General features: G+C 39.9%; 1 protein-coding gene across 2 annotated transcripts in view; it reads right to left on the bottom strand.

The window, feature by feature from the left end:
• Positions 1 to 24,049, bottom strand: part of cadm3 (cell adhesion molecule 3) — a 160,546-nt gene that overhangs the window by 5,390 nt on the left and 131,107 nt on the right. Inside the window, exons 8-12 of one of the 2 annotated variants that reach the window (XM_072668823.1) lie at positions 22,563 to 22,735; positions 20,896 to 21,109; positions 20,558 to 20,814; positions 15,320 to 15,337; positions 3,770 to 3,892 (exon numbers count right to left, since the gene is read on the bottom strand). In XM_072668823.1, the coding sequence (XP_072524924.1) occupies positions 3,770 to 3,892; positions 15,320 to 15,337; positions 20,558 to 20,814; positions 20,896 to 21,109; positions 22,563 to 22,735 (785 nt within the window). The remainder of the gene's footprint in view (positions 1 to 3,769; positions 3,893 to 15,319; positions 15,338 to 20,557; positions 20,815 to 20,895; positions 21,110 to 22,562; positions 22,736 to 24,049) is intronic. The other variant, XM_072668824.1, reaches the window with a different exon arrangement.

Raw genomic sequence — 24,049 nt, 5'->3', positions numbered from 1 at the left:
TTGTTTCTTCAATAGGGCAGCTTCTTTCATCTGTGAAAACGTGGACCTTCCATAGCACGCAAATTGAATAAGTATGCAAACAGCAATTTTCAGTTTGTTTTGTTTGTCACTGAATATTTTCAAACATGAAAAATTTTGAACCACCTTAAATAAAGTAATTTTCAGAGTCATTCTTACATTAATATAAACATAACATAAACCAATGTGTCATTTGTAAGACTTTTTAAACCCACCTAGCCCATGGTTCACCCATTACAATGATTTTCGAACAAAAAATTATCTTAAAATCATAAAAAGATGGAATAATGTAATTAATGTATGTAAATCAACAAAAGATTCATATTCAAATCAAATCACATTCATTTGTACATCCATACCATGTTGTTAGGCCACAGTAACTGGCTCAAGAGGTTACCGGCCTACTAATTACTGGCTTTCCTGACTGGCATTTTAACACAATATGAATCTCGCAATTGTGTTTTTTTGTGTGAAAATGGTGGTGGTGGGGGGGGGGGTTGCCACACATAAAAAAGGGGTTGTCTGCTTTATAAAAAAAATCATCTGCTAATTATGTTAAGATGTAAAGATTTTAAAATAAAATTATTAATTTTAAAAGAATAAAAAGGCTAAAGAGGACAATGTGATTCAACAAAGAAATAAACCACCTTTTATCTTAATACTTACCTTAATGCTTCTTATTAATATAATTCTTATGTATTTATTTATCACAAGTTAATAAATAAACATCGCAGCTACATCGTATAAAAGACCAAGTATGACAATATCTAATTGCAGGGCCACTAATGGTGTTCAATCGTGTTAGCTATGCCTTGTGCTTCTGCTCATTTTTATAGAAAACACCAGAAATACCCACAAAAGTTTTTTGTGACTTTTTTGTGTCACCTGGTTTTGACTGCAGTAAAATGGCTGTAGATGCAGGTCAGTGCAGCAAAAAAAGCTTTTGCCCCAAAAAGCCCTCACTTATCAGTACAGGTCATACAGAGCAGAAACTTTAAAGCCAGCGTATCTGAGAGTGCCAAACTACTCGACACAGTTCAGGGCAGGTATTTAGGCTGTTTGAACAACAAACCTTTAAGGCCATTTCTTCATCGTGTAGTTGGGGTGATGTCTATATATACAATATATGGACAAACATTTTGGGACATATGCCCGTTCATTGTTGCCTCCAAAATTAATAAAGAGTTCTGTCTTTGTTGGAGTAACTGTTCAGGAGAGGCTTTCTACTAGATTTTTGGAGACCAGCTATGAGGATTTGATTGCATTCAGTGACAAGACTGTGATGTCAGGATGTTGGATGGCCACCACCTCACCTCAAGCTGTGTGTGCATTTGTACATCTGTGTCAGCTATAGGCCCAACTTAAAGTAAGTGAAAGCATTCATTAAAAGGGGTGTCCACAAATATTTGGACATGCACTTTAAGTTGCCTATGAAACTTTCAATAACACTATTATATAACAACACCAGCTCCTCAAACTGCACTCTTCTCCTGCCACAACAGCTTAGCTATCCTCACTTGCCAAGAGTCTACTGTTTGTTTGGGGTATTTTGCTCAAGTTGTTAGTTCAATAATGTCAGTTCAATGAGGAGCAGTTTTAGCTTGAATGTGCCAAAATTCATTTTTCGACTCATTAACGACCCTGGATCCCGTGACATTCCCATAAGAAAGATGCATTTCGGAAACCCCACTGATTCCTGCGATACAGAAATCCAGAGTTGAGTTCCTAAGATGAGCATGACACTGTCATGTGGCTGGGGTAAGGGGGCAATGTAATTTTGTACATTGCCCCCGTACAGGCTGATTAAACAATTCACAGAATATAAAAAAACACCTGATGTGTTAAAATTGTTTGAAAAGACACATTATTTAATTTGGGCAGCAAATATATGGTTATAAGTTTTGGTAGTTATGGGCACATACATAACATGACCTTGGGACCAAAAAAGCCAAGCAAATAAGCTGCTACAGGCAGCCTGTACTACTGGAGAAGATTCTGCTACTGAATCCTTCAGATGTTATTGTGCGTCTAACATTAGGATTTTATGTATGATGGGTTGTAAAACCGTGCTCATCCAAAGTATTTTAAATGTGTACACTGTACTCTAGAAAATACAGGTGCTACAGAAGCCTCTTTGAGCCATGCCATAAAAGATATATATATATATATATATATATATATATATATATATATATATATATATATAGTGTAAAGACTCAAAAGAATTAAAAAAAGATTTGTTTTTGTTTCCAAACAATCCAAATAGTGGTTCTTCTATGGGATCTCTCATAGAACCTTTTGATGCATCTTTATTTTTAACAGATTTACCCATTACTAAAAGGTTTGAAACTGATCTTTAGGTAATTTAGGACCACTGTGGAGGCAGTGGTCTATGTGTAATTATTCCTGTATAGTGTTATTATACTTATTAATACCAGGAAGTGCCATATGAAACAAACAATTATTTTAAACAATAATTAGCAATCAGCTGCAAAATATAAAACAATTTTTAAACATGATCAAAATGATGAGCAGTGCTGTAGATGATTCTAAACTGATAAGCATAACACATTTAATATCCCCAGTTCCTTGCATTTAAAAAGTGAGACAAGTAAATTTCAAGTCAGATAACGTGACAAAATAAATTCACAGTGAATTTTCTTTTCTTTAAATAACATCTTGTTGCTAATATGCAGTAAAAAAATGTCTGGGCACCCATGTTTAAAATCTCTGTTACTGTGAATCGTTAAGTGAGTAGAAGATGAACGGATCTCAAAAAAGTATAAAGTCTGAAATGAAACATTCTTCTCAATATTTTATGTAAGATTTCTGTATTATTATTTTTTTCTACAATTTTAGAGTGAAGAAAAAAAGAACATGGGCCAAGAGATCTTTTACCAACGTCTCAGACCCTAACCAGCTTGCTGGACAATAAACTATTCAATATCTTAATGTTAGCAAAGGCCAGGTAATGTAAATATCAAAGCTTTATGAATGGGTGAAAAGGTCTCAAACGAAGAACTGAAAGGCTACAAAAAAGTGGTTACAGCCTTGCCAAAGGGGGAGCTGCTAAGTACTGATCATGCAGGATGAAATGTTCGCTTCAAGCCCTTTCCCTTTTTTGTTATTTTGAAACTGAATAAAAAGTAACCTCGCATAAAATATTAAAGAAATGAATCATCTTTAACTTTATGCTTTTTTAAAACCAGGTCATTGTCTACTTGCTTAGCTATTTCATGGTAACAAATCTTCGCCCCAAACTTCATGATTTTTATTGAATGAAACGTTTAAAAACTGCATTGCTTGAGCAGTAAGTATAAGTAATATGATTCCAAACTTTAGAACAGTACTGTATGTGTGTGTGTGTGTGTGTGTGTGTGTGTGTGTGTGTATGTGTGTGTGTGTGTGTGCCTACAGAAATGAATATGTTTTATCATCTGATGCAAGTATGTGTGCATGTCTGTTTACCTTCGAGTCTCATGTGTTTTGTGTCTGTGCAGGTTTTTGTTTGCTTATCTTTGAGCTGTATTGTAGATGTGAGTCTCTGTGTGTGTATGTGTGCATGCATGTGTTGTTTGTTTACCTTTGAGCCTTATTGTAGATGTATCTGTGTGTTTGTGTGTGTTCGCTTGTTTACCTTTGAGCCTCATGTATTATATGTATCTGTGTGTGTGAGTGAGATTCTTTGTTTACCTTTGTGCTTGATGTGGTTCTTGTGTGTGTGTGTGTGTGTGTGTGTGTATTTGTTTACCTTTGTGTCTGATGAGGTATCTGCCGAAGACGATGAGGAGGCAGAGCATGATGAAGACGATGACGGCCACCACTCCACCAATCACTGCATGGTCTACTGAGGAGGTGGACATGGCTGTGGGGTCTGAGAAAGAGGGGGCGAGAGAAACAGAGAGGAGCGAGGAGTGAGAGGTGAATGCACTGAGGAAGGAAAGGGAGAAAGAAAGAGAGAGAGAGAGAGAGAGCGAGAGAGAGAGAGAGAGAGAGAGAGAGAGAGAGAGGAAGGACGAGAGATATGTAGAGAGAGACAAAGTAGGGCAAAATATTCTTTAGTATCTGACTGAGAACAGATATACTGGTTAAAACTGCAGACCCAGACAAAGTCAAAGAAGTTTATACCTTCAGTTAAATGGATTTTTTAGTCATAAATGAATATAAACTGCATGCATTAAAATCAGCATTATTGAATGTAGGGACTTTTAGAACGGTTCTAAAATGTGATTGGCTGAGCCACATTTGAAACTATATAATCTTGAAAATATATAACTCTATAATCTGCAGCACATTTACAGCAAATACTGGAAATAATGAAGCCTCAGGTGGGAACTTTTACATTCTAAGCTCCATTAAAACGTCAGATTGCATGAACTGATCGGACCCTCGCAATGTATTTTTTGAGAACTTTTCCAATAGGAATGAATGTGGGAACAAACGTATGTACACAATGATACCCTAGCATCTACTAGTTACACCCAACTAACCATGTTGGATACCATATCAACCACTTGGCAACAGTCTAGCTACCCATAGCACCCTAGCAGCTTCCCTTGCAACCACCAACAAACAACTCAGCAAAACCTTGGCACACACTTAGCAACGCATTGGCGACCACCTGGGGCACCTTAGCAACTGCCTGAAAGACCAAAGCAACCTTAGCAACTTCCAAAAATACCTTAGCAATACCATTTCACCCACTTACCAACACCTTAGCGGTCACATATAATAGCAAAAAAACTGCCATTGCATAGCCCTACCATCCTCTTGGTATACCATAGCACCTTAGCAACACATTATCAACCACCTGAGAGACCTTAGCATCCACCAGAGTAACACACCACCAAGCAACCATCACATCATTTTACTGTTTTTTTTCTTCTTCTTCTTCTTCTTCTTCTTATCATTATTATCCATTTGTTAAAGTTAATTAAACAAATTTGTTAAAGTTATTTAACATTTTTAATTTAGATTAGTTCTCTTCTTTTTTTGTGGTCTTTCTTATTGGTTATTACCTCTCTGTCTTTTATCTATTTTATCTCTGTAAACTCTGTTTTTTAAAATCCCCAGTTTGCTGGGCTGAATAGTACCGGGTCCCTCATAATGTTCTCTTAGGATGATTGATTGATTGAATTCCGGTGAAAATAATGAGCAGATTAATTTAATGTTTTTTTTGTCTGTTTTTTTTTTTTTTTTGGTAAAACAAACTGTTGCTCTCCTGAAAACACTTTTTTATTATGGTGTTCTTTCGCGGTTTTGTCTTCTGCGACAGCAGATTACTTCACTAGCGTCTGCATCCTTGCGCATTGAATTACAGCACTTTTATTTGTTTGCCACGCTTGTAACAATCATGAATAATCACAAATCTTCTTATCTTTCGGGAAAGCCTATCTGAGTGTGCTTTCAGAGAGCTCATAGATCTTTGTACAGCTGGCTTACTCAGAATCAAACGAAGTGGAAAAGCATGCCCTGCAAACACTACCAGGTTTTAAAAAGCAGCTTCATGTATAATTCATTCCTCCACCTTTTTCTTAGCTGTTTACAACTTGTATCAACATACGTTTCATGTCCAGATCTTATCTGGATACACTTTGGCCGGGTTCCATTTACGCTTTTTACTGACACTGTCAAATATGGGAGATATGTACCTGTATTTGTGTGTAAGTGTGAGTCTTATGTATTCTTGTAAACACGCGCTGAACGTGGCTGAGATCTGTCTCTGACCACTTCTGACCGTGGTTTGAGCAATCTGTACCATAGCAACTGCCACAGCAACCACCTGAAACACTTTAGCAACCACCTAAAATAGTCCATCAGCCGAATGAAACACCTTAGCAACAGTCCAAAAAATACTTTAGTGACCACACTAGCAATCACCTGGCATAACACAGCAACCGCCTAGAAACACTGTAGCCACACCACAGCACCCATATAGCATAAGCTTAGCAACCACCTAAAATATCTTACCTTACCTTAGTTTCTGAGTTCTCCCTGTTTTTGCATAATGGCACTCACTTAGTTTATAGTTATTATTATATTATATTATGTTATTATAATAATGAGTAATTATTAATATTAGTCAGAGTAGTTGAGAAACGGTTTATCATGTTCCAGTCATCAGAGTTACAAGCAACAGCCAACACAATAGGCAATGTTACAGGTTAAATTAATCCCATGGCTAAACACACTGCCAAATATATTAAATATTAAGAACTTACTTTTATGTGAAGCTGACTATTGCTCTGTTTTTGTTTTTTTATTTGTATGTTTGTTTGTTTGTTTTTGTTGACCATTCTGTTTCCGGGGGAAATCAGGAAAGAAAGGGCTTACTAAACAGAGACAGGATCCATGCATAGATTGCATAAGTTAGTTATTCCCATCAGTTACCCCAGGTAAGACATCCCACTATTCCAACCCCACTCCGCCCATCCCACCCACCCTTACTCACTGTTCCCGCCACCTGCAGTCGCCACACCAGACAACAACAACAACAACAACAAAATCACCAAACAGGCGTTTAAACCCAGTTTAAAGTACTTATGCATGGTTTGGTTTCAGTTCTCAACTGTGCTTATCATCACGAAATACTGGCACTCCAAGAAGGTCGCTCAGCCAATCACATCAGGGTATAATCTGTGGTAAAATCTTGGTCAGATCTTTACAGTATTAATCACGTTGCCTGCTGTATTTTGCACTTTTTTCATGTTGGATTCATTTAGCTGTAAACACACTCAGAACACACTGGATAACATCTAATGTCTACATTAAAGAATTATGCTGCTTTATGAGTGTTTTCCAAAGTTAGCATGCGTGCACTGCGGATTGCATTTGTTTGTTTGCTGGTTTCAAGCATGTATGCACTGAATACTGCATTTTTGGACATCTTCTCCCTGAATCTGCTGCATTGATTCTCCTGCCTTTTGATCATGCTGGCTTCACAAGCGTCTGCCGAAACACTTAGGCAGAAGTTTCAGTGATTCTGAAATATATGAATAGTTTATCAAACCTTAAAAAAACTCCTTTCATTTTGTCTGGACACAAAGGGAGGGAAAAATAGATCACGTTTCATAACCACGCACCACCCGCTCTCATTCTCTCTCTCCGCATAATCACAGTGTGGATCTCACAGCTACTTCATCAGAACCAGACGAAACGGTTCGAGGACGAGAGAGCGACAGAGGGAAAACCAAAGATGAAAAGAGGAGAAGACAAAGGAATGAACAGAGTGAGCACTGCATGACATGACAAGAAGCCCTGAGAGAGAGAAAAAGAGTGTGTGTGTGTGTGAGAGAGAGAGAGAGAGAGAGAGAGAGAGAGAGAGAGAGCGGGAGAGAGAGAGGGAGCGAAGAACAGTCAGAGAACAAAGAGACAGCAACTGTACTTGACACAGCAGGGAAATCCCAAGGGTCAGAAAGTGTACCTCTGTGCAAAGTGTGTCTTTACAAATCAGATTAAATTCTCCAACCCCGCACGGCAGGTTCGTCTTCATCAGTCTGTTGCATTTTTCCCCACCACTGCTGCCCTGCAGCGACTCCAAGGCCCCAGAAATTGAGACGTAACTGCTTCTATTGGTTCCACATAGTTTAAACCAAATGAAACTAATGCTTGTTTTAAAAAATCTGAACAGAAAATCAGATCAATTTCATGCAATTTAGCAAACCAATTTCATCAAAGTCCAATAAATTGGGGTTTTAGGACTTTTTTGTAAGCCTCTGAGATTCTGGTTTATGTAAAACTCAATACATTCAAAGTTAAAATATAAGCAAATTAATATAACCAAGCATACAATGTTCTATTTAAGGAGGTGTGTCTCCGACCCTGCTTCTGGAGATCTAAGATTTGGGTTGGAGCTGAAACCTACAGGAAAGTAAAGTTCTCCAGAGCTGTGTTCGAAACCGTGCCCTATTCACTATCCCCTACATGTGAAAATCCAGATCACTGTATAGAGCACTGTCATAGGGAACAGATTTCCACCAGGTAGTGAACGATTTTGGACCTCATTATTTGTGTGAGATCCCTACTGCGCCACAGCAGAGTGTATCTCATAAACATTCTGAACGTTGCCCTTTTCAAAGATGTTACCATGTGAACCTTCAAACCAAGCAACGCACTGGATTATGGGTATTCCATGTGCGTTTAGTGTACATTTACGGTTTGTACATTATATATTAGTGCATTGTGGGATTGTCACAGTGCGCTGAAAATTTGCCGCTGTTTTTCAGACATCACTACAAAATGCCAGAACCCCAAAGTCGTGCACTGTATAGTGAACAGGGCACAGTTTTGGGCACAGTTTGGGAATGACTCTCCCTATGTTCTCATTTCTAGCATCCTGTATATCTGTGGTCCTCAAACCAGTCCTCAGGGCCCACCAGATGGTCCACATTTTTGCTGAATCCCTCTGTGTTGTAAGCTGGGTTCGAGCAAAACATCTGACCTGCCTGAAGGTCCCTGAGGACTGCTTTGAGAACCGCTGCTATACATATCTGACACATTCAGTAGACCAGTGGTCCTCAAACTTGTCCTTGGGCCCGAATGTAATTGGTAGTGGTTTAAAAATTCAAAGGCAATAAAAAAAACTAGTTGGCGTAATGTAGTGGGTAGCATCCTTGCCCTCCAGTGGCAAAGTAGGGTTCAATTCTCTAGCCAGACAACCAGACACCAATAAGAGTCCCTGGGCAAGACTCCTAATGCTATGTCTGGCTACTTGGATGACAAGACTTAAAAGTCTCTCTGGGTAAAAGCAGCAGCCAAATGCCATAAATGTCCATTTACCAAAATGTCCATTATTCACTGGACAGCAAGTGCGCCCCAGAGTGGTTAAAATGTTTGTTCTATGTCTCCGTCTGTAATTCCGGCTCAACTGTGGATGTGGATTTTTGCTTTTGCTACATAATGTTGGGCAGGCACCTTCTAAATGTTAACGTTCTTACTGGTTGCCTGTAGTGTGATGTACAAAGCAGAAAAGCCTCTGATTGGCTCTGTTCTTCATCGCTGGCTCCATGCTAAGCCCTTCCTTAGATTCCAAAAAAAAACTACATTATAAAAGTAGCTACAAGATCAGAACCAAGACTTGCCCTTTCCGATCTAACCCTCTAGCCACAAACTAGTATGTTAGCCACAGGCAAGAACTCTAGCCTCAGGCTAAAACACTAGTCATGATACTAATATGCTGCAATACAGTTTAATACAATGTAATTAGCTGTACTGTTACTCCCCTATTGACTGTCCACAGGTCCTAGCTACAATGACAGCACCTTTTCAGTGTTTATGCCACTGCTCCAGCTCACTATGCTTAGAACAGTGGTTCTCAATGCTGGTCCTAGAGTTCCACTGCCCTTTTCATTTGAGAGTTTCTCATGCTCCCACTAATGATCCAACTAATGAACTAATCAACATTTAACAAATGAACTCATTAGAGCAGGGGAAATGGTACAACATGCAGGTCAGCAGTGTTACAAGACCAGATCTGAGAACCACTGCTGTAGAAGAGTGCACTAGCTTTTATAGATTGGTAACAGACCTATAGTCTGTGAGCATACCTAAAAACCTGCGCTAGCTAGCCTTTTTAGCTAATGAACTAGTTTAATAAGGTTTTAGTTTTAGCCTTTTCATCTAAGCTAGCATGTTTTAGGCATATTGACATAAACATAATAATAACAAATGAAATTAAGAACCTGACACATTTTATATACATTTACATAACGTCAGCACATTTATGCATTGAAATAGACCACTGAAGCTGCTATAACCTGCTTTACATTTTTGGTGTAGCTTATTAATGTCTAACTGAGGCACAGTAGCATTAGCTTGTATGTAGCAATATTAGTATAGGGGAAAAATAGGGGTATTAGGGGTAGATAGGGGTGATTATTTAAAAAACCTATTCATTTCATTCCATTGAAAATCAAGGTTCAGGTAATTTGTACACTAAACTAAACACTAAACATACAAAACAAGAACAGTCTTATGTATGAAAATCTATACAATATATAAAAAACATCCGAAAAAACAATGGGAGTTACTGTTACCATGGCAGTGAGAGGGCCAAGAACCAAGTTGCAGTGGTGCAATTACAAGACAGAATATGTATAAATAATAAATATGCAAAGTGTGCAGAGATGCAGCGTGAATAACAGTAGACTGTAAACAACACCAGCTGCAAGTGACAATGAGAATTGTGCATAAAGTGAATAATGGCATAATGTGGAAGGTGTGTATTTATATAAATGGTTGTTCCAAGATGTAAAAGACCTTATAAAAGGATGCTCCCGGACATAAGATGGCATTGCACTAGGATGATCAGGCTATAAATACCTGCGGCCTGTAAGATGGGACTCATAGATTGAGAAGATGGTGGTGCAGTGCAGTGAGTGTCTTGTTGGATGTGTGGAAAATGGGTGGCACAGCAGATGTTAATGATTGGCAAAAAGTAATTGCATTTGGGTGTGCCAAAGACTATAGTGTGAAGGATGTTTTTCTGAATTCGCAGGCATATGGAAGCGTACGATCATACAGGTCTACGAACAGTGGCAGAAAGCCCAGTCTACAGGAAATTCTTGCCAGAATTGTGTCCGAAAGATGAAACTGACGGACAGGGGCCGCTGGTGTGTTTCATGGATAGTGTATGAAAATCACTTCATTTCTAGGTAACAATTGCTTCTAAAAGTCAACACGGGTCGTTCAGCACCAATTTCTAAAAGAACACTCTGCAGGGAACTGCATACCATGAACATACGGAGCAGAGTGGAATGCAAGAGGCCTTTGCTCACCTCTGTTCAAGAATGATGAGAACTCCTTGTAGACTTGTGGGATTTTTGCCACTGCTGGTAGACCTGTATGACCGTATGCTTCAATTCACCAGGAAATTCAGCTACTTCCTTCACACTATGGTCTTTGGCTGCCTACTGGACGCTGTTGGTTGGATATTTCTGGTTGGTGTACTCCAGCAGCACTGCTGTATCTGATGCACTTGTCAGTGTCACTGCAGTGCTGAGAATGACCCACCACCCAAATATTACCTGCTCTGTGGTGGTCCTGTGGAGTCCTGACCATTGAAGAACAGAGCTGATAAAATGAACAGTGAGTGTCACTCAAAGAACCTTTTGTACAGTAGTAGTGACAAACATTAAATGTCTCTAACAGCAACCTTACCGAATGGCATTGCACCAAGGTCATGAATAGACTACCTAACACACTGGCTATGATTTTTAAACGGTTTGGGCCTTGACATACAAACATAACATATAAAAACTAAGAAGACATGTGTTAGCTGAAATCAAATAGCTGTATAAGAATTGAACACATGGTGACCCTGATTCCCAGACCACCACCACTATAAAGAAATTAGAGTCAGTAAGTGTCTCTACAATGGACCATTTCACTCTAAATGACTCTGTTTACGTCTCAACCACTGAATTATGCAGAAACGCTGAAAGATCGGTGGAATTCAGCTTTAATCAGAGAGGTCTGAGCAACCTCCCTGAACACCTCCCCAGAGATTCTGAGATTTTCTGGAGAAGTCTGCGCGCCTCTCTTTGTTTCTCACTTGTGCTCTGAGGGAGTTATTCCTGCCACTCTTGCCCTCAGCTTCCTCATTAGGGCTATAAGAAATAGACCCCTAAAGTAATTTCAGTGAAACTGCTTTGTGACAATTTCTGTTACGAAAAAGCACTACACAAATAAAATGTAATTAAATTGAATTTAATGAGAGAACGAGTGGGTGCTCCATGTCCCTACTCTGCTCCCACTGAAGGAGAACTGCTGTTCTGAATTATTAAAGGCTAATTTTGAAACGGTTCTGTTAGCTCATAGCCAACAGCAATTCATCTAATTCCAATTATGGCTCATTTAGCAGTTCAACAGCAATAATAATAGCATGAATTATGCTCTGCTATTATATAGCCAGTCATTAAAAGAGTACACCCAAAAATGCTAACACTCCAGCTAATAAATGAAAGGCAGCAGTTAGCAGTTATGTCAGTTAGCATCATGCCACTTCTAGTGTGCAATTTATGCAGCTTTCCTGATGTTTAAACCCAGCTGTCAGATGTTCTGTGTCTTTTCTCAATTAATTTAGTGCTCTGGGCTGCTAGTGTTAAGCTAATATGTGTATGGCAAGCTGACAGAAGATCTAATAGGTTCACTTGTTCCAAACACTGATCCAACATAAATCGACAGAGCTCTGTAAAGCCCTCCCAAATGCAGCAGCGTTCATCCCAATTCGATTGATACGGTCAGGTCTAATCAGGTCTGATGCTGATGAGAGAGGTCAATGGAGGATGGCCAGACTGGTATATAACGGCATGGGCAATGTTTTCTTGGCACACTTTGGGCTGTTAATACCAATTAATCAGTACTTGAATGCCATAGCCTATTCGTGTACTGCGGCTAACCATGTGCATCCCTTCATAGCCACAATTTACAACGGCTACTTCCCAGCATTAGGACGTATCATACGACAAAGTGGAGATTGTCTCAAACTGTTTTATTTAACATGACAATGAGTTCAGTGTTCTTCGGTGGCCTTTCCAGTCACCAGATCTGTATCCACATCTTTGGGATGTGGCAGAACGGGAGAATCACAGCATGAAAGTGTTTCTGCAAAATCTGCAGGAAATGCACAAAGCAATCATATCATCATGGACCAGAATCTCAAAGGATATTTCCAACATTGTGTGGAAGAATTTAAGCTGTTTTGAAGGCAAATGGATGTTCTACCCAGTTCTTACCCCAGGTAGGTAGAATTTCTTTTATGGGTCAAAATATAAAAATAATATATGTGCACATTATCTCATCCTATGGTGTAGCTGTACAGTACCTGAACACAGTTCCTAAGCCTCCCATATTTCCCCTACTTGTTTTAATAGGATTTGTGTCCAAAAAAAATGACATATGAAATTCACAGCAGGCACCTCAGACTATCAGTTGGGTTGAAGTTTAGAGAAATATTCTTTTTTCAGATTATGTTTAGACATAATTGATGTTGTCTACTTCAGGTATGATTACAGGAGAAAAGCAACGAATGCCTGCCGACAGAATAGTCTTGATTGCTACTCTGTGCAATGAGGATGATCTAGGTCAACGTTTCCCAGTCCTGGTGTGTCTGAAGTGCAAATATTAGTGTCTTCCTCGCTCAGATTCATCTGAAACGCAGGAAGGGTTTGATTATTAGCTGGTTAGTTGTGTTGGAGCTGGGAATACACTTAAAAAGTGAAGTGCATGGCTACTCTTGGACCAGGACTGTAGATTATAAATGTAGCTGTAAAACGTTTCCCAAAAGAAATGTCTTCAGAATTCTTAGGTTTTAGGTTTTAATACAGATATAAGAACTCTGTGATTTTCTCCTCTAGCCTGTGTGAGTAATAGTGGCCTTTATGTGAGGTAAACGTTTGAAAGTGCAGGCAATGTGTTCATTTCTCCTGAGCCAATGTGCGCATTTGACCCTGGGCTGAAAAATAAGCACCTTCAGCTTGCAGGCACGTATTTGGACAGCAATTGAGGTGTGCTGGAGGACATCTAAAGAAAAAAGCAGACTCAAGGCCTTTGGATCTCTTTTTTCTGCAAAGAGCTGATCTTTCAATTCAAGCACCAACAACCTAATAATTAATGTCTAAGCAAGATTTGGCATTCCCTGCAAGTTGAAGTATTAACATTATTAATATTATTGTATCATATCTGCTGGATTAATTAGGACACAAACTGTAATACCAGATGCATGTTTTTTTTTTCTAATTAATGCTAGTGCATTCATAACTCATTTCTATTAAATAGTAGTACTAATAAAATGAGCAATAGTATAAGTAGTAGGATAGTAGTAGCACTAATCGTCTGACCATCCACTGTTGACTGACAACCAACAACCCTATCCTGTTCAGTCCTATTTAACTAAGACTGCTGAGATGGTTGAAATATTATAGAGATGTCCCTAAAATCCAAGTCTCTAAATGCTGACTATCTGCCAATAAAATATACATCCAGAGTTGCTGATGAATACTGTAAGTAAAATCACTTTATTTTTAGTAGCAGTTTCTATAATGAGACATTCTGGACTGATTTATTTAGTTTAGTAGAGACATTTCTTAAAATTATTGTTTTCTAGTGTGTTTAATGTCTTATAATCCAGTCTGAGTCTCCTCCCTGGCCAATCAGCTCCCAGTTCCTTTAAAACACTGCAGTCAAGCCACTGCGTGTATGTATAGTGATACACACACTGGACTGATATCTGTTGTTGTTTGTCAACTACTGATGTGAAATAACTGTTTTATAGTGGGTGAATGTGCTGTGATTTGGGTTTCTGTAGTGTGTGTGTGTGTATTAGCATTAGCATTAGCTCCTCCCGGTTCTGAATGAGCTCTTAAGAATGAGTGCTGGTTTAAACACAAAGAAAGGCACGTGGTTTTCCAGCCGGTAAAACAAAGCGTTTCAGTAATGGCTTAATAAAGCTTCAGATATTAGGTTCTGTTTTCATGTTCCATTGTAAAATAGCTCCACACTGCAGACCCTAAGCTCTTTTATTTACCTTCTGAGAGCGTCCTTACTGCTGCCAGCTGGGCATTAATGTCCATCAATGCTGTTTTATCTGAGGACACCAGATGGTGCTCTAAATGCCATGGTTAAAACAAAGAATCAGAAATTAAAGTAGACTGGAATTAAAGTAGCCGATACCCGATCCATTAAAATATGCCTGAATGGGCCCTGATCCTGATCCACTGGATGGGACTGGGATATTCCTAAACAATCAGGTATTAAATTATATCAGCTGCTCCAAGCTATAACACTTTTTGCTCTTTGAAATCGGTATCACAAACCACAGTTTTAATATCAATCAGGCTGTGGTCGTACTTGTATCATAGCGAAGCAAAATTTCCACACTTCATATTTTCTACAGACACATTTAGTCCAGACAGCCAGTTGTTTTTGTTAGTTCAGTGCTGTAGCAGAAGCCATAAATAAAGGCTGAGATTCTGTCACTTCTTCTTCATCTCGTGAGAATGTCTCACATTACTCAGATCCAGTTAGTCTGTCCTCTGAGAATGACGAGTCGAGCTCGGCTCAAGTCCTACACTTTCAACAGTGTTTTTTTTTAATTAAAGTCTGAAGACCCTCTGGCAGAAAGACAGAAAAAAGGGAAGGGGGAGCCAGAGGAGAGATAGGAGCAGATACCACAAAGCACCAAAAAAAAAGAAGAAACCGAAGGACACAACAGAGGAGACAAAAACAGAAAAACTAGAGAGAGACAGAGATAGAGAGAGTGAGAGTGAGACCAGACAAACAAACAGGTGACTGAAGACAATACCTGCAACGTTGTCTGTGGCTTCGTCATAAGAGGATGGATAGATGGATGGATGGATGGATGAATGGATGGATGGATGGATGAATGGATGGATGGATGGATGGATTGTTGGAGTGCCGCATAAGTGAAGGATCAGAAGATGTGAAGGAGTGTGAAGAGAAAGAGGAACAAAGAGAGATGATGAAAACAAATGAATCTTTGGGAGTTAAGTGTGTGTGTGTGTTTGTGTGTGTATGTGGCTTTAGAGATGTATGTGTGTATGTGTCACTGATTCAGAATTCCAAAAACAGCATTGCAAAAAATTATATCCCTGGAAATCAGATAGTTCTAAGGATTATTGTGGCGGGAGGAAGTTCACATACACTCATCATCGTCATGCCAATATTGTGCTTTCTAGACACAGGGTCAAGATTAAACAGGCAGGGTCAAAAATATACATACACTCACTTAGATTAATAATTCAGTGCTGCTGGTCTTTGAACTAGCCAAGGCTTCTTAACTTCCGGCAAGTGATAAGGACTGACTATGGCTAGCAGTTACTCACATAAAAAGGGTTTGTTTGACTGCACTGATTGGATCGACCAACATATTGTTCAATGGGAAATTTATTTTCAGAGAAGATCTGAAAAGGATGATTGACATGGCAGTGTGGCACGCTGCTAAATGCAGCAGTGAAGTGTAGAGGGACAGGAGGGACGACAGGGCATGCGGGACAGCCCTTCCCCTCCAATTGTGGCTTGAGCTCGTATCTATGTCCTGGCTGGTAACTGGGTTACACATATCAGAACCTCAGTAAAAACCCTAAAGATCCTCTTACGTCCTGATAGTCTTCATGATTGACTACAGCTGGCAGTTACTCTGTACTCACATAAAAAGGGTTTGTTTGATTGCACTGATTGGATCGTACAACATATCGTACAATAGGAAGAGGGAGGACTATCTCAGAACTCTCCAGCATAACCACAAACCCTCAGCTAGACTGTTAAAATTTAGGTAGACAGTGACCTAAAAAGGTCTGGTCTATTGCACTCCTCAGACCTCTCTGAGAACGGTCAGGGCATGGTGTTAATATTCTAATGAACTTGCGTGACTGACAACCCTCTATCACGGGTGTACAAAATCTGCTTACGCTACCATGGAAATGCACACAGCTTTGTGTTTTTTGCTTTTTACTTTCAATTGCGATTTTGATTTCACAGATCTTTAGGGTTTACTGATGTTCTGATATCTGTAACCGTGTTATCAGCCTATACATAGATACCATCTCAAGCCAAGACTAAGGAAAGGGCTGTCCTGCATGCCCTGTCGCCCCTCCCGTCTCTCTGTGCTTCACCGCAGCATTTAGCGGCCGAACAACAGCACGCTGGTAGGGTGGGGTACGTGTGGACGGCAGGCTGCGGATCTCCCAGGCTACAGAACTATGTAGGGACTTCCCAACTGTACTGGCAGCAGATAAATTCAGGGGAAAAGTGATGGGCACTGTGCGGAAGGGACAACAGGGCACGTGGGGCCCTGTCTCAAAGAGAAGGCCACTTTAGCTTTGTGACGTTCTGACTTTTAGGACCGCCTATTCTGCTTCTTTTTTGCATTCATAAGATAAGATACTTTGTATGTTTACATGGAGGCCCTGTGGAGCCAGATAAACATAATTAGAAAAGAAACTCAGATTTAGGGTCCCAGGGGCTTTAACCAAATATTAGGTGTGCTGTATGTATATGTTGGCCCTGTGTTGATTTCTGAAAACCTCCCAAAAAGATTTTTGTCCTAGTAAAGATGTACATTGTTTAGTCATTCTGCTCCAAAAAGAAATCACTGCAAGAGCCCAATATTTTTATGACTGGGTCCTAATAACTGATACACATTACCATTCAAACTTTTGGGATCATTTTTCAGACTAACACCTTTTGTTATTTTACATAAAACTCATCCATTGCAGATTTCATTGCCCTAAACGAGACAACAAAACGTACGCTCTTTCTACAGCCGGTTTATTTGTTTACCCCTCTATCCAGCTGTAAGCTGATAGCGGCCATGAGTGACAGAATTTGCATTTAGATGTTTTCTTTTCCTTTCGTTCCCTACCCCAGAAATTACTTTTATTATTGTATTATTATACAGACACTGTATTGTTTTTTTTTAACAAGCAACAAATAGAATTAATTATTAAAAGTATGTTGGGGGTAATATACATTTATATATTATGGTAGTACAAACATTCATATATTTATATAAACTTTTACTTATATTACAAACTGATAAATTTATAAACCATTCAATGATCATTCTTCTAGTTTTTGAATATAATGGCCATATATAATAATTGCACTATTGTATATAAACAAACAATATGACAAAAGTATTAGGACACCTACTCACACTGCATTGTATCTTCTAAAAATCTTCTAAAAAAAAGTGTATCCTGCGTTTGATGGTGTATCTGTCTCTACTAGGTTTTGAAGCATTGCTGTGGGGATTTGATTACATTCAGCAACAACAGCGTTAGTAAGGTCAGGATGTTGGATGATCACCACCCCACCTCATCTCAAAATTATTGGATGGAGCACCATCATTCCAGAGAACACAGTTCCACTGCTCCACAGCTCAATGCTGGGGGGGCTTTTAGCCCGCTACCCCATGCCTGACATTAGGCATGGTGCCAATAGATGTGCATTTGCACATCCGTGTCAGCAATTAAAGTAGCTGAATGCATGTTAGTATAAATGTCTGGGTTGAATAATCATGTCATCCTTCTAGAAAAACATCCGTTCTACTACATACTGAATCTATGCCTGCATTTAAGATGCTTTCACGTGCCAGGATCACTTTTCTGGAGTGTCACTACATCCTCTATTGCAAGTGTTAGCAACTGTGGCTATATAATGAAATAACCAGACCAAATGTTGCTGTGTTGCTGCCAGAGCTTTGTTAAGCCATGTAGTAAAAGCTAGGTGTTATGTTAGATTGTGTATGCAGGATAATCTTGGCTTTGTAACGAGTGGTGTGTTAAATCCTGCATTATTGCTGTATCAAACAGCAGATGCCATGCACGCTAGGTGCTTGTTATTATACTGCCGTCCTCTCCCTCCGCTCTGAAGATAAGTACATATCTCTGTTTCGCTCGCACGCAGAATGCACCCACACACATACACCCAGAGCGTTTCAAGCAGTCAAGATTCCTACAGCGAAGTGAGATTAATTTGTGCCCTGATGCTGGCCTGTTCAAACTTTTTAAAGTACTCATAATGACACTAAAACCAGCTCAAAAACAAAAAAGAATAAACGGTTTGGGAGCAACAATAAGCTGCAAACAGTAAAAAATATATATCAAACACTGTCGGTGTCTTCACACAGTAGCGTGAAAAAAAAAACAAACAAAAAAAACAGTACACCTCACAAAAAAAGTGGACAAAAGTATTGGGACATCCTATTCTAATCCATAGGCACTGATATGGAGTCGATCCACCTTTGCAGCTCTAACAACAGGTATGGAACTATGCAGTTATCGATCCACTGAGCTCAGCACTCTGCAACCCCTCTCAGTACCTTTACGTGGTCTGTCACTTTTTTCGGCTGAGCTGCTGTGGTTCCTAAACACTTCCCCTTTTCAATAATACCACTTACAGATGACGATGGAATATCTAAGAGGGAAGAAATTTCACCAACTAATTTGTTGCAGGTGGCATCCTTTTGCAGTACTACGCTGGAATTCAGTGAGCTCTTTAGAACCACCCATGCTTTCACTAATGTGTATAAAGGCAGATTGCATGGCTAAGTTTATACACCTGTGGCAATGGAACGAAACGTGATTAAGAAGTGTCCCAAAACTTGTGTCCATATAGTGTATTTAAACATGAGAACATTTGATCTTCATTTCATCAATATTGAGAGACCGCCTACCTAATAGTAGGAAAAAACACCTTTGGCTCGGATGACCCTAGAGAGACTGGGTCAGATGAAGGAGACTGTATTAGGTGAAGGAAGATGTTCATTATAGAGATCAACTGCTCCACAGTGGCACGTTGATTGCTTTGTACAACTCGCCGGAGTCGTCGTTCCCCTCTGGCATTAACGGCCCGCGGGGCACCACTGTTATACCGTTAGGAGGCACTTAAAAAAACATTTTCTATACACCTTCACTACGGCGGCCCACAAAGTTAGAGATTTCCGAAATGCTACCACCCTTTGCCCGGCACCATGCTCTTTTGGACATCAGTCGCCTTTGCCCATGACGATCCTTTCGCACTCTCTACTGCTAACTGCTACTGGTGTGCTCGCTTATTTATACATGCAGCAAACCCTGTCATGTGGCATCTGTGCCGAATTTATTCCAAACCAGGGGTGATCATAATATTCTGATATGACTGTGACAGTGGGTAAAGGGTGGTAGCATCTTGGAAACCGACAAACGATGACTCCGGTGAGTGGTACAGTACAATCGCTGCACCACAGTGGACCAGTTCATCTTTAAAATTAACACCTTCCATCATCTAATATAGTCCATATAGATGTCTCGCTAGTGTTATCCAAGCCAAGGGTGGTAAATCCCATTATCAGGTGTTTTTATCCTTATATTGTACGGTGTATATTACCTCATTCTTTCTATAATGTTCAAATGAAAGCCAAATTTAGTGTTAAAAAAGATTTAGTTACATGATTGTAGTCATTTCTTGTTCTGTTATCTGCCACAACAGTTGATTACTGTTCAAATACAGTACATTCTGGATATGAACTGACCTATTCAGGCTCCATATGTCTGCTAGGTTGCTAATCCCATTCACCTTAATGAGGAACTGCAGCAATTCTTAGTTTAGAGTGTTCTTCATCTGAGGTGATACTGAGTACTGAGAACTCTACAAAACAGTGTAAAGCGATTTATCTCAGCAGTAAGTATATTTTTGCCTTCAAAACTAATAAACATGAATACAGTAGCCAATTATCAGAATGTGTTGATAATATTATTGATTGTCTTTTTGTCATAAGAGCATCTTTGTTTAATCTCTAGAGGATTACGCCAAAAATGGAGCATCGCAACCATACTGAGTGTCGCTGCATCACATTTTAGACACAATTCCATCTTAATTTCCATCTTAATTTCACTCCATTTTGGAGTGTATGTGTATAGTATGTCTGTGTTTCTAAGTATATATGTATGTGTGTGTGTGTGTGTGTGTGTTTGTGTGTGTGTGTGTGTGTGTGTGTGTGTGTGTGTGTGTATGGTCGTTACTGAAGTGAATGAATTACCTGTAATGGACACTCCATTCAGCCGAGTAACCGTGGATGGAGTGAGAGTGGAGGGAGGGAGCGAGGGAGCAAGGGAAGAGGGGAACGAGGGAGGAGGACTGGAAGAGGAAGTTGTAGAGGAAGTGGAGGAGCCAGGGGGAGAGAGGTCAGGAAACAGGGAGTTGGAGAGAGTGGTGGAGGGAACATTGGAAGGCGGGAAGGTGTAACTAGGGAGAGACGGAGAGGAGGATGACAGGGGAGGAGTTGAAGGAGGAGAAAAAGAAGAAGGAGGAGAAGAGGAAGAAGAAGGAGAAGAAAAAGGAAAAGAAGGAGAAGAAGAAGAAGAAGGAGAAGCAGAAGAAGAAGAAGGAGAAGAAGAAGAAGAAGAAGAAACTGTGGATGGAGGAAGAGATGAGGGCAGGGTTGGAGAAAGAGAAGTGGTAGAGTCGTCAGAGGGAAACGTAGAAGGTTGTGGAGGAATGGAGGAGGGAGAAAGTGAGGAAAAGGGAAAAGGGGTAAAGGATGAAGAAGGAGAAGTAAAAGTGGGTAAAAGGAGGTTGGAATCCTCCTCGTCTTGGAACATGGAGAGATTGCCATAAGCACAAATGACGGGGGGGTACGTTGATTGACATGGGTGGGGGTGGGGCAGAGAAAAAAGCGTAAACGTAAACAAACCGTGTGTCAGAACGAAAGAGAAAGAAAGAAACATGGAACGTAAATTAAGAAAAGAAAGAATGAAAAGAGTTGACAACAGAAGCTCGTTGAAGAAAGTGAGAAGCGCTGACGTTAGAAAATTCGTACATTTTTTCCACACAGATAAAATACATTACACCAACTGGTCTGTCCACGCTCCACCCACAAATGCGCTCTTCAGTAAAAGCTCCCAAAGCTTTTGCTATATTGTCTAGAGATTGGGAGTTCAGGCTCCTGGCGATGCCACAGCCATACGTAAATTGGCCTTGCTTTTTCTCTATGTGAGTATTTCTGAGCCTGGTCCTCACTCTCCCCTCATCATGGAGCACAATGCCATCCAAAGCTGACATAACATTGGGTAACAGTTAGCGTTTTTTCATGGGTGACAGCCTAAACTTATACTTACACGATAAATACTTATTGTATTATAGAATTATTGCGATTAATAACATAATAATGATCCAAATTCAGTTATAAAATAGCACATATAAGAATTATGGAGTCTTACATAAAAGCCTGCATTTTCCTTGTTTTTCATATAATTACCTTCTGAATAATCCTCTAATATTCCTCAACAATGCACAGACACTACACACTACATCCAGTAATTCTTCAAGTTCACCTAGAACATTTTCCAAACTGTCGCACTGGCCCATTTTTAAAAAAGGGAAGCACATCCATTTTACTTTCTACACTTTGCATAATATACATGCTGTTAAACTACCTTTCAATTAATAATATCAGTTTTTGCTAAGGCTAGCTCAGCTGTCCAATGATGTTGTGTTAGCCTTGGAGGAAGCATGTACTAGCCTTTACCCTCCCAGTACTGGTACCACTGTGTGATGGGGAGAGCTAGCAAGAGTGTGGAACTACTAGCAGTGGAACCTTGAGCTAGCTGGCAGGTATAACTGCTAGCAGGAATAACTGCAGACTTGCTAGAGGTTGGAACTACTAATAGGTAGAGAACTGACTGGGAAAACTGGATTAGCAAAAACAAGCAAAAGCAAAATTGGAAACTCTAGGTTGTGTAGTAACAGTTGTTACATTATTTGTGGGCACAGCATGGACAATGGACAATTCTTTAAGCAGACTCATCAACAGCTTAATTCAACAACACATCCATGGGCAAAGGGAACTGAGTTAAGCGAACTGAACAGACTGGGTTGATGTAATAGATTTCATTCATGTGGACATGATGCACTCATCTCAATCGACTACATTCAGTGCGCCACTTTTTTCAACGCAGTAAGAAACTAACATTACAACAAAGAGCAGCAAAAGAGTAGCCTGCGGTCTCAATTCCTCCGTCTCCATTTTTTCACTCTTTCATTACCTTGCACATGCAGGGTGTAGTATCCATCTCCCAGGCCGATGCCATTGTCTGCCTGGCAGAGGTAAGCTCCATTATCAGATTTGTTGAGAGCCTCAAAGCGCAGAAACGCGCCGTCGGCCTTCACCTGCGGGGGGAGCTCTCCGTCTTTCTTCTGCCATGTGAAGGACGTGGGCCTGAGAGAGAGAGGGACAGAAAGAGAGAGAGAGGGAGAGAGAGAGAGATCAATATTACAGCAGTTCACATATGTTCAAACATCTATTTATAACTTCAGAATAGAAGCTTCATTAGCTACATTAGATGATACATGATTCAGATAGGTGCATCGTTTATACATTAATAAAATGCAGCACATCATATTAAGCTTTGCTGTACAAGAGGGGGGGGCAGAACTTTGGGCTGGGGTGGGCATGGCTTCTGCTTTATGGTAGAAGGCCACACCCCCTCTGATAAGTGAATATAGGAATGAAATGAGATATGACCTAAAGAGTTAAAAGGAGGATATGTGGTGATGTGGGTTATGAAAACTTCTTTGTGAACAAGCCTACCTGGTCCCCAGTGTTAATAGATAGATGATAGCCATCTGGCTATATGTAAGTTGTGACGTCAGGTGACCAAAATTAAATGTCATGACTATGTCTGATACCATCGTCAATTTGACGTCATCTGCCATAAAATACCAACAGCCATGATGTAAAATTCTAACAATGTTAGATGTTGCTAGACTTTATGTCCAAATGTTTGTGGACATCCATTCTAATGAATGCATTCAGCTACTTTAAGCTGCACCCATTGCTGACACAAATGTGCAAATGCACACACACAGCTTGTCTAGTTCATGTAGAAAAGTACTGCCAACAGAACAGGACTCTCTGAAGCAGCTAAGCATGAACCGACTGGGCCCATGGATAATGCCAGGCGTGGGCTGGAGGGGTATATAGCCTTCCATCATTGAGCTGTGGAGCAGTGAAACTGTGTTTTCTGGAATGATGGTGATGCTCCATCTACTACTTTTGGGATGAGTTTGGGAGTTGGGGATGAGGTGGAGTGGTGATCATTCAACATCCTGACTTCACTAATGCAATCAAATTCTTACAGCAATGCCTGACAATCTAGTAGAAAGCCTTTCCTGCACAGTAGAGACAGTTACTCCAACAAAAGCTTATTATTAATACCCTTGATTTTGGAAGAAACAATGAATGAGCAGGTATTGTGTGTGCGTGTATGAATACAATACAGCCACTGCTGAAGCTTGTGGCAGTCTGTACTGTAGCTGCAGAACGCCTCAAGTCAACCTTCACCAGCAATAAAGGACCCAAACTCAACTTCACTAAATAATAAGTATGGTAAACAGCTCAGTCCTAATAAAACCAAGGCTAATGCTTAAACAGGCTGTCTAAGCATTTGTGTGTGTGTGTGTGTGTGTTTTAAAAGTGAGATGAATGCTAATACATGCATGGAAGGCACATGACAGGCTGACAGCTGAGAGA

Source organism: Salminus brasiliensis, chromosome 23 (assembly GCF_030463535.1).
Source record: "Salminus brasiliensis chromosome 23, fSalBra1.hap2, whole genome shotgun sequence".
Classification (NCBI taxonomy): domain Eukaryota; kingdom Metazoa; phylum Chordata; class Actinopteri; order Characiformes; family Bryconidae; genus Salminus; species Salminus brasiliensis.
The sequence above is the reverse complement of the archived record's forward strand: the minus strand, read 5'-3'. Positions and strand labels throughout refer to the sequence as shown.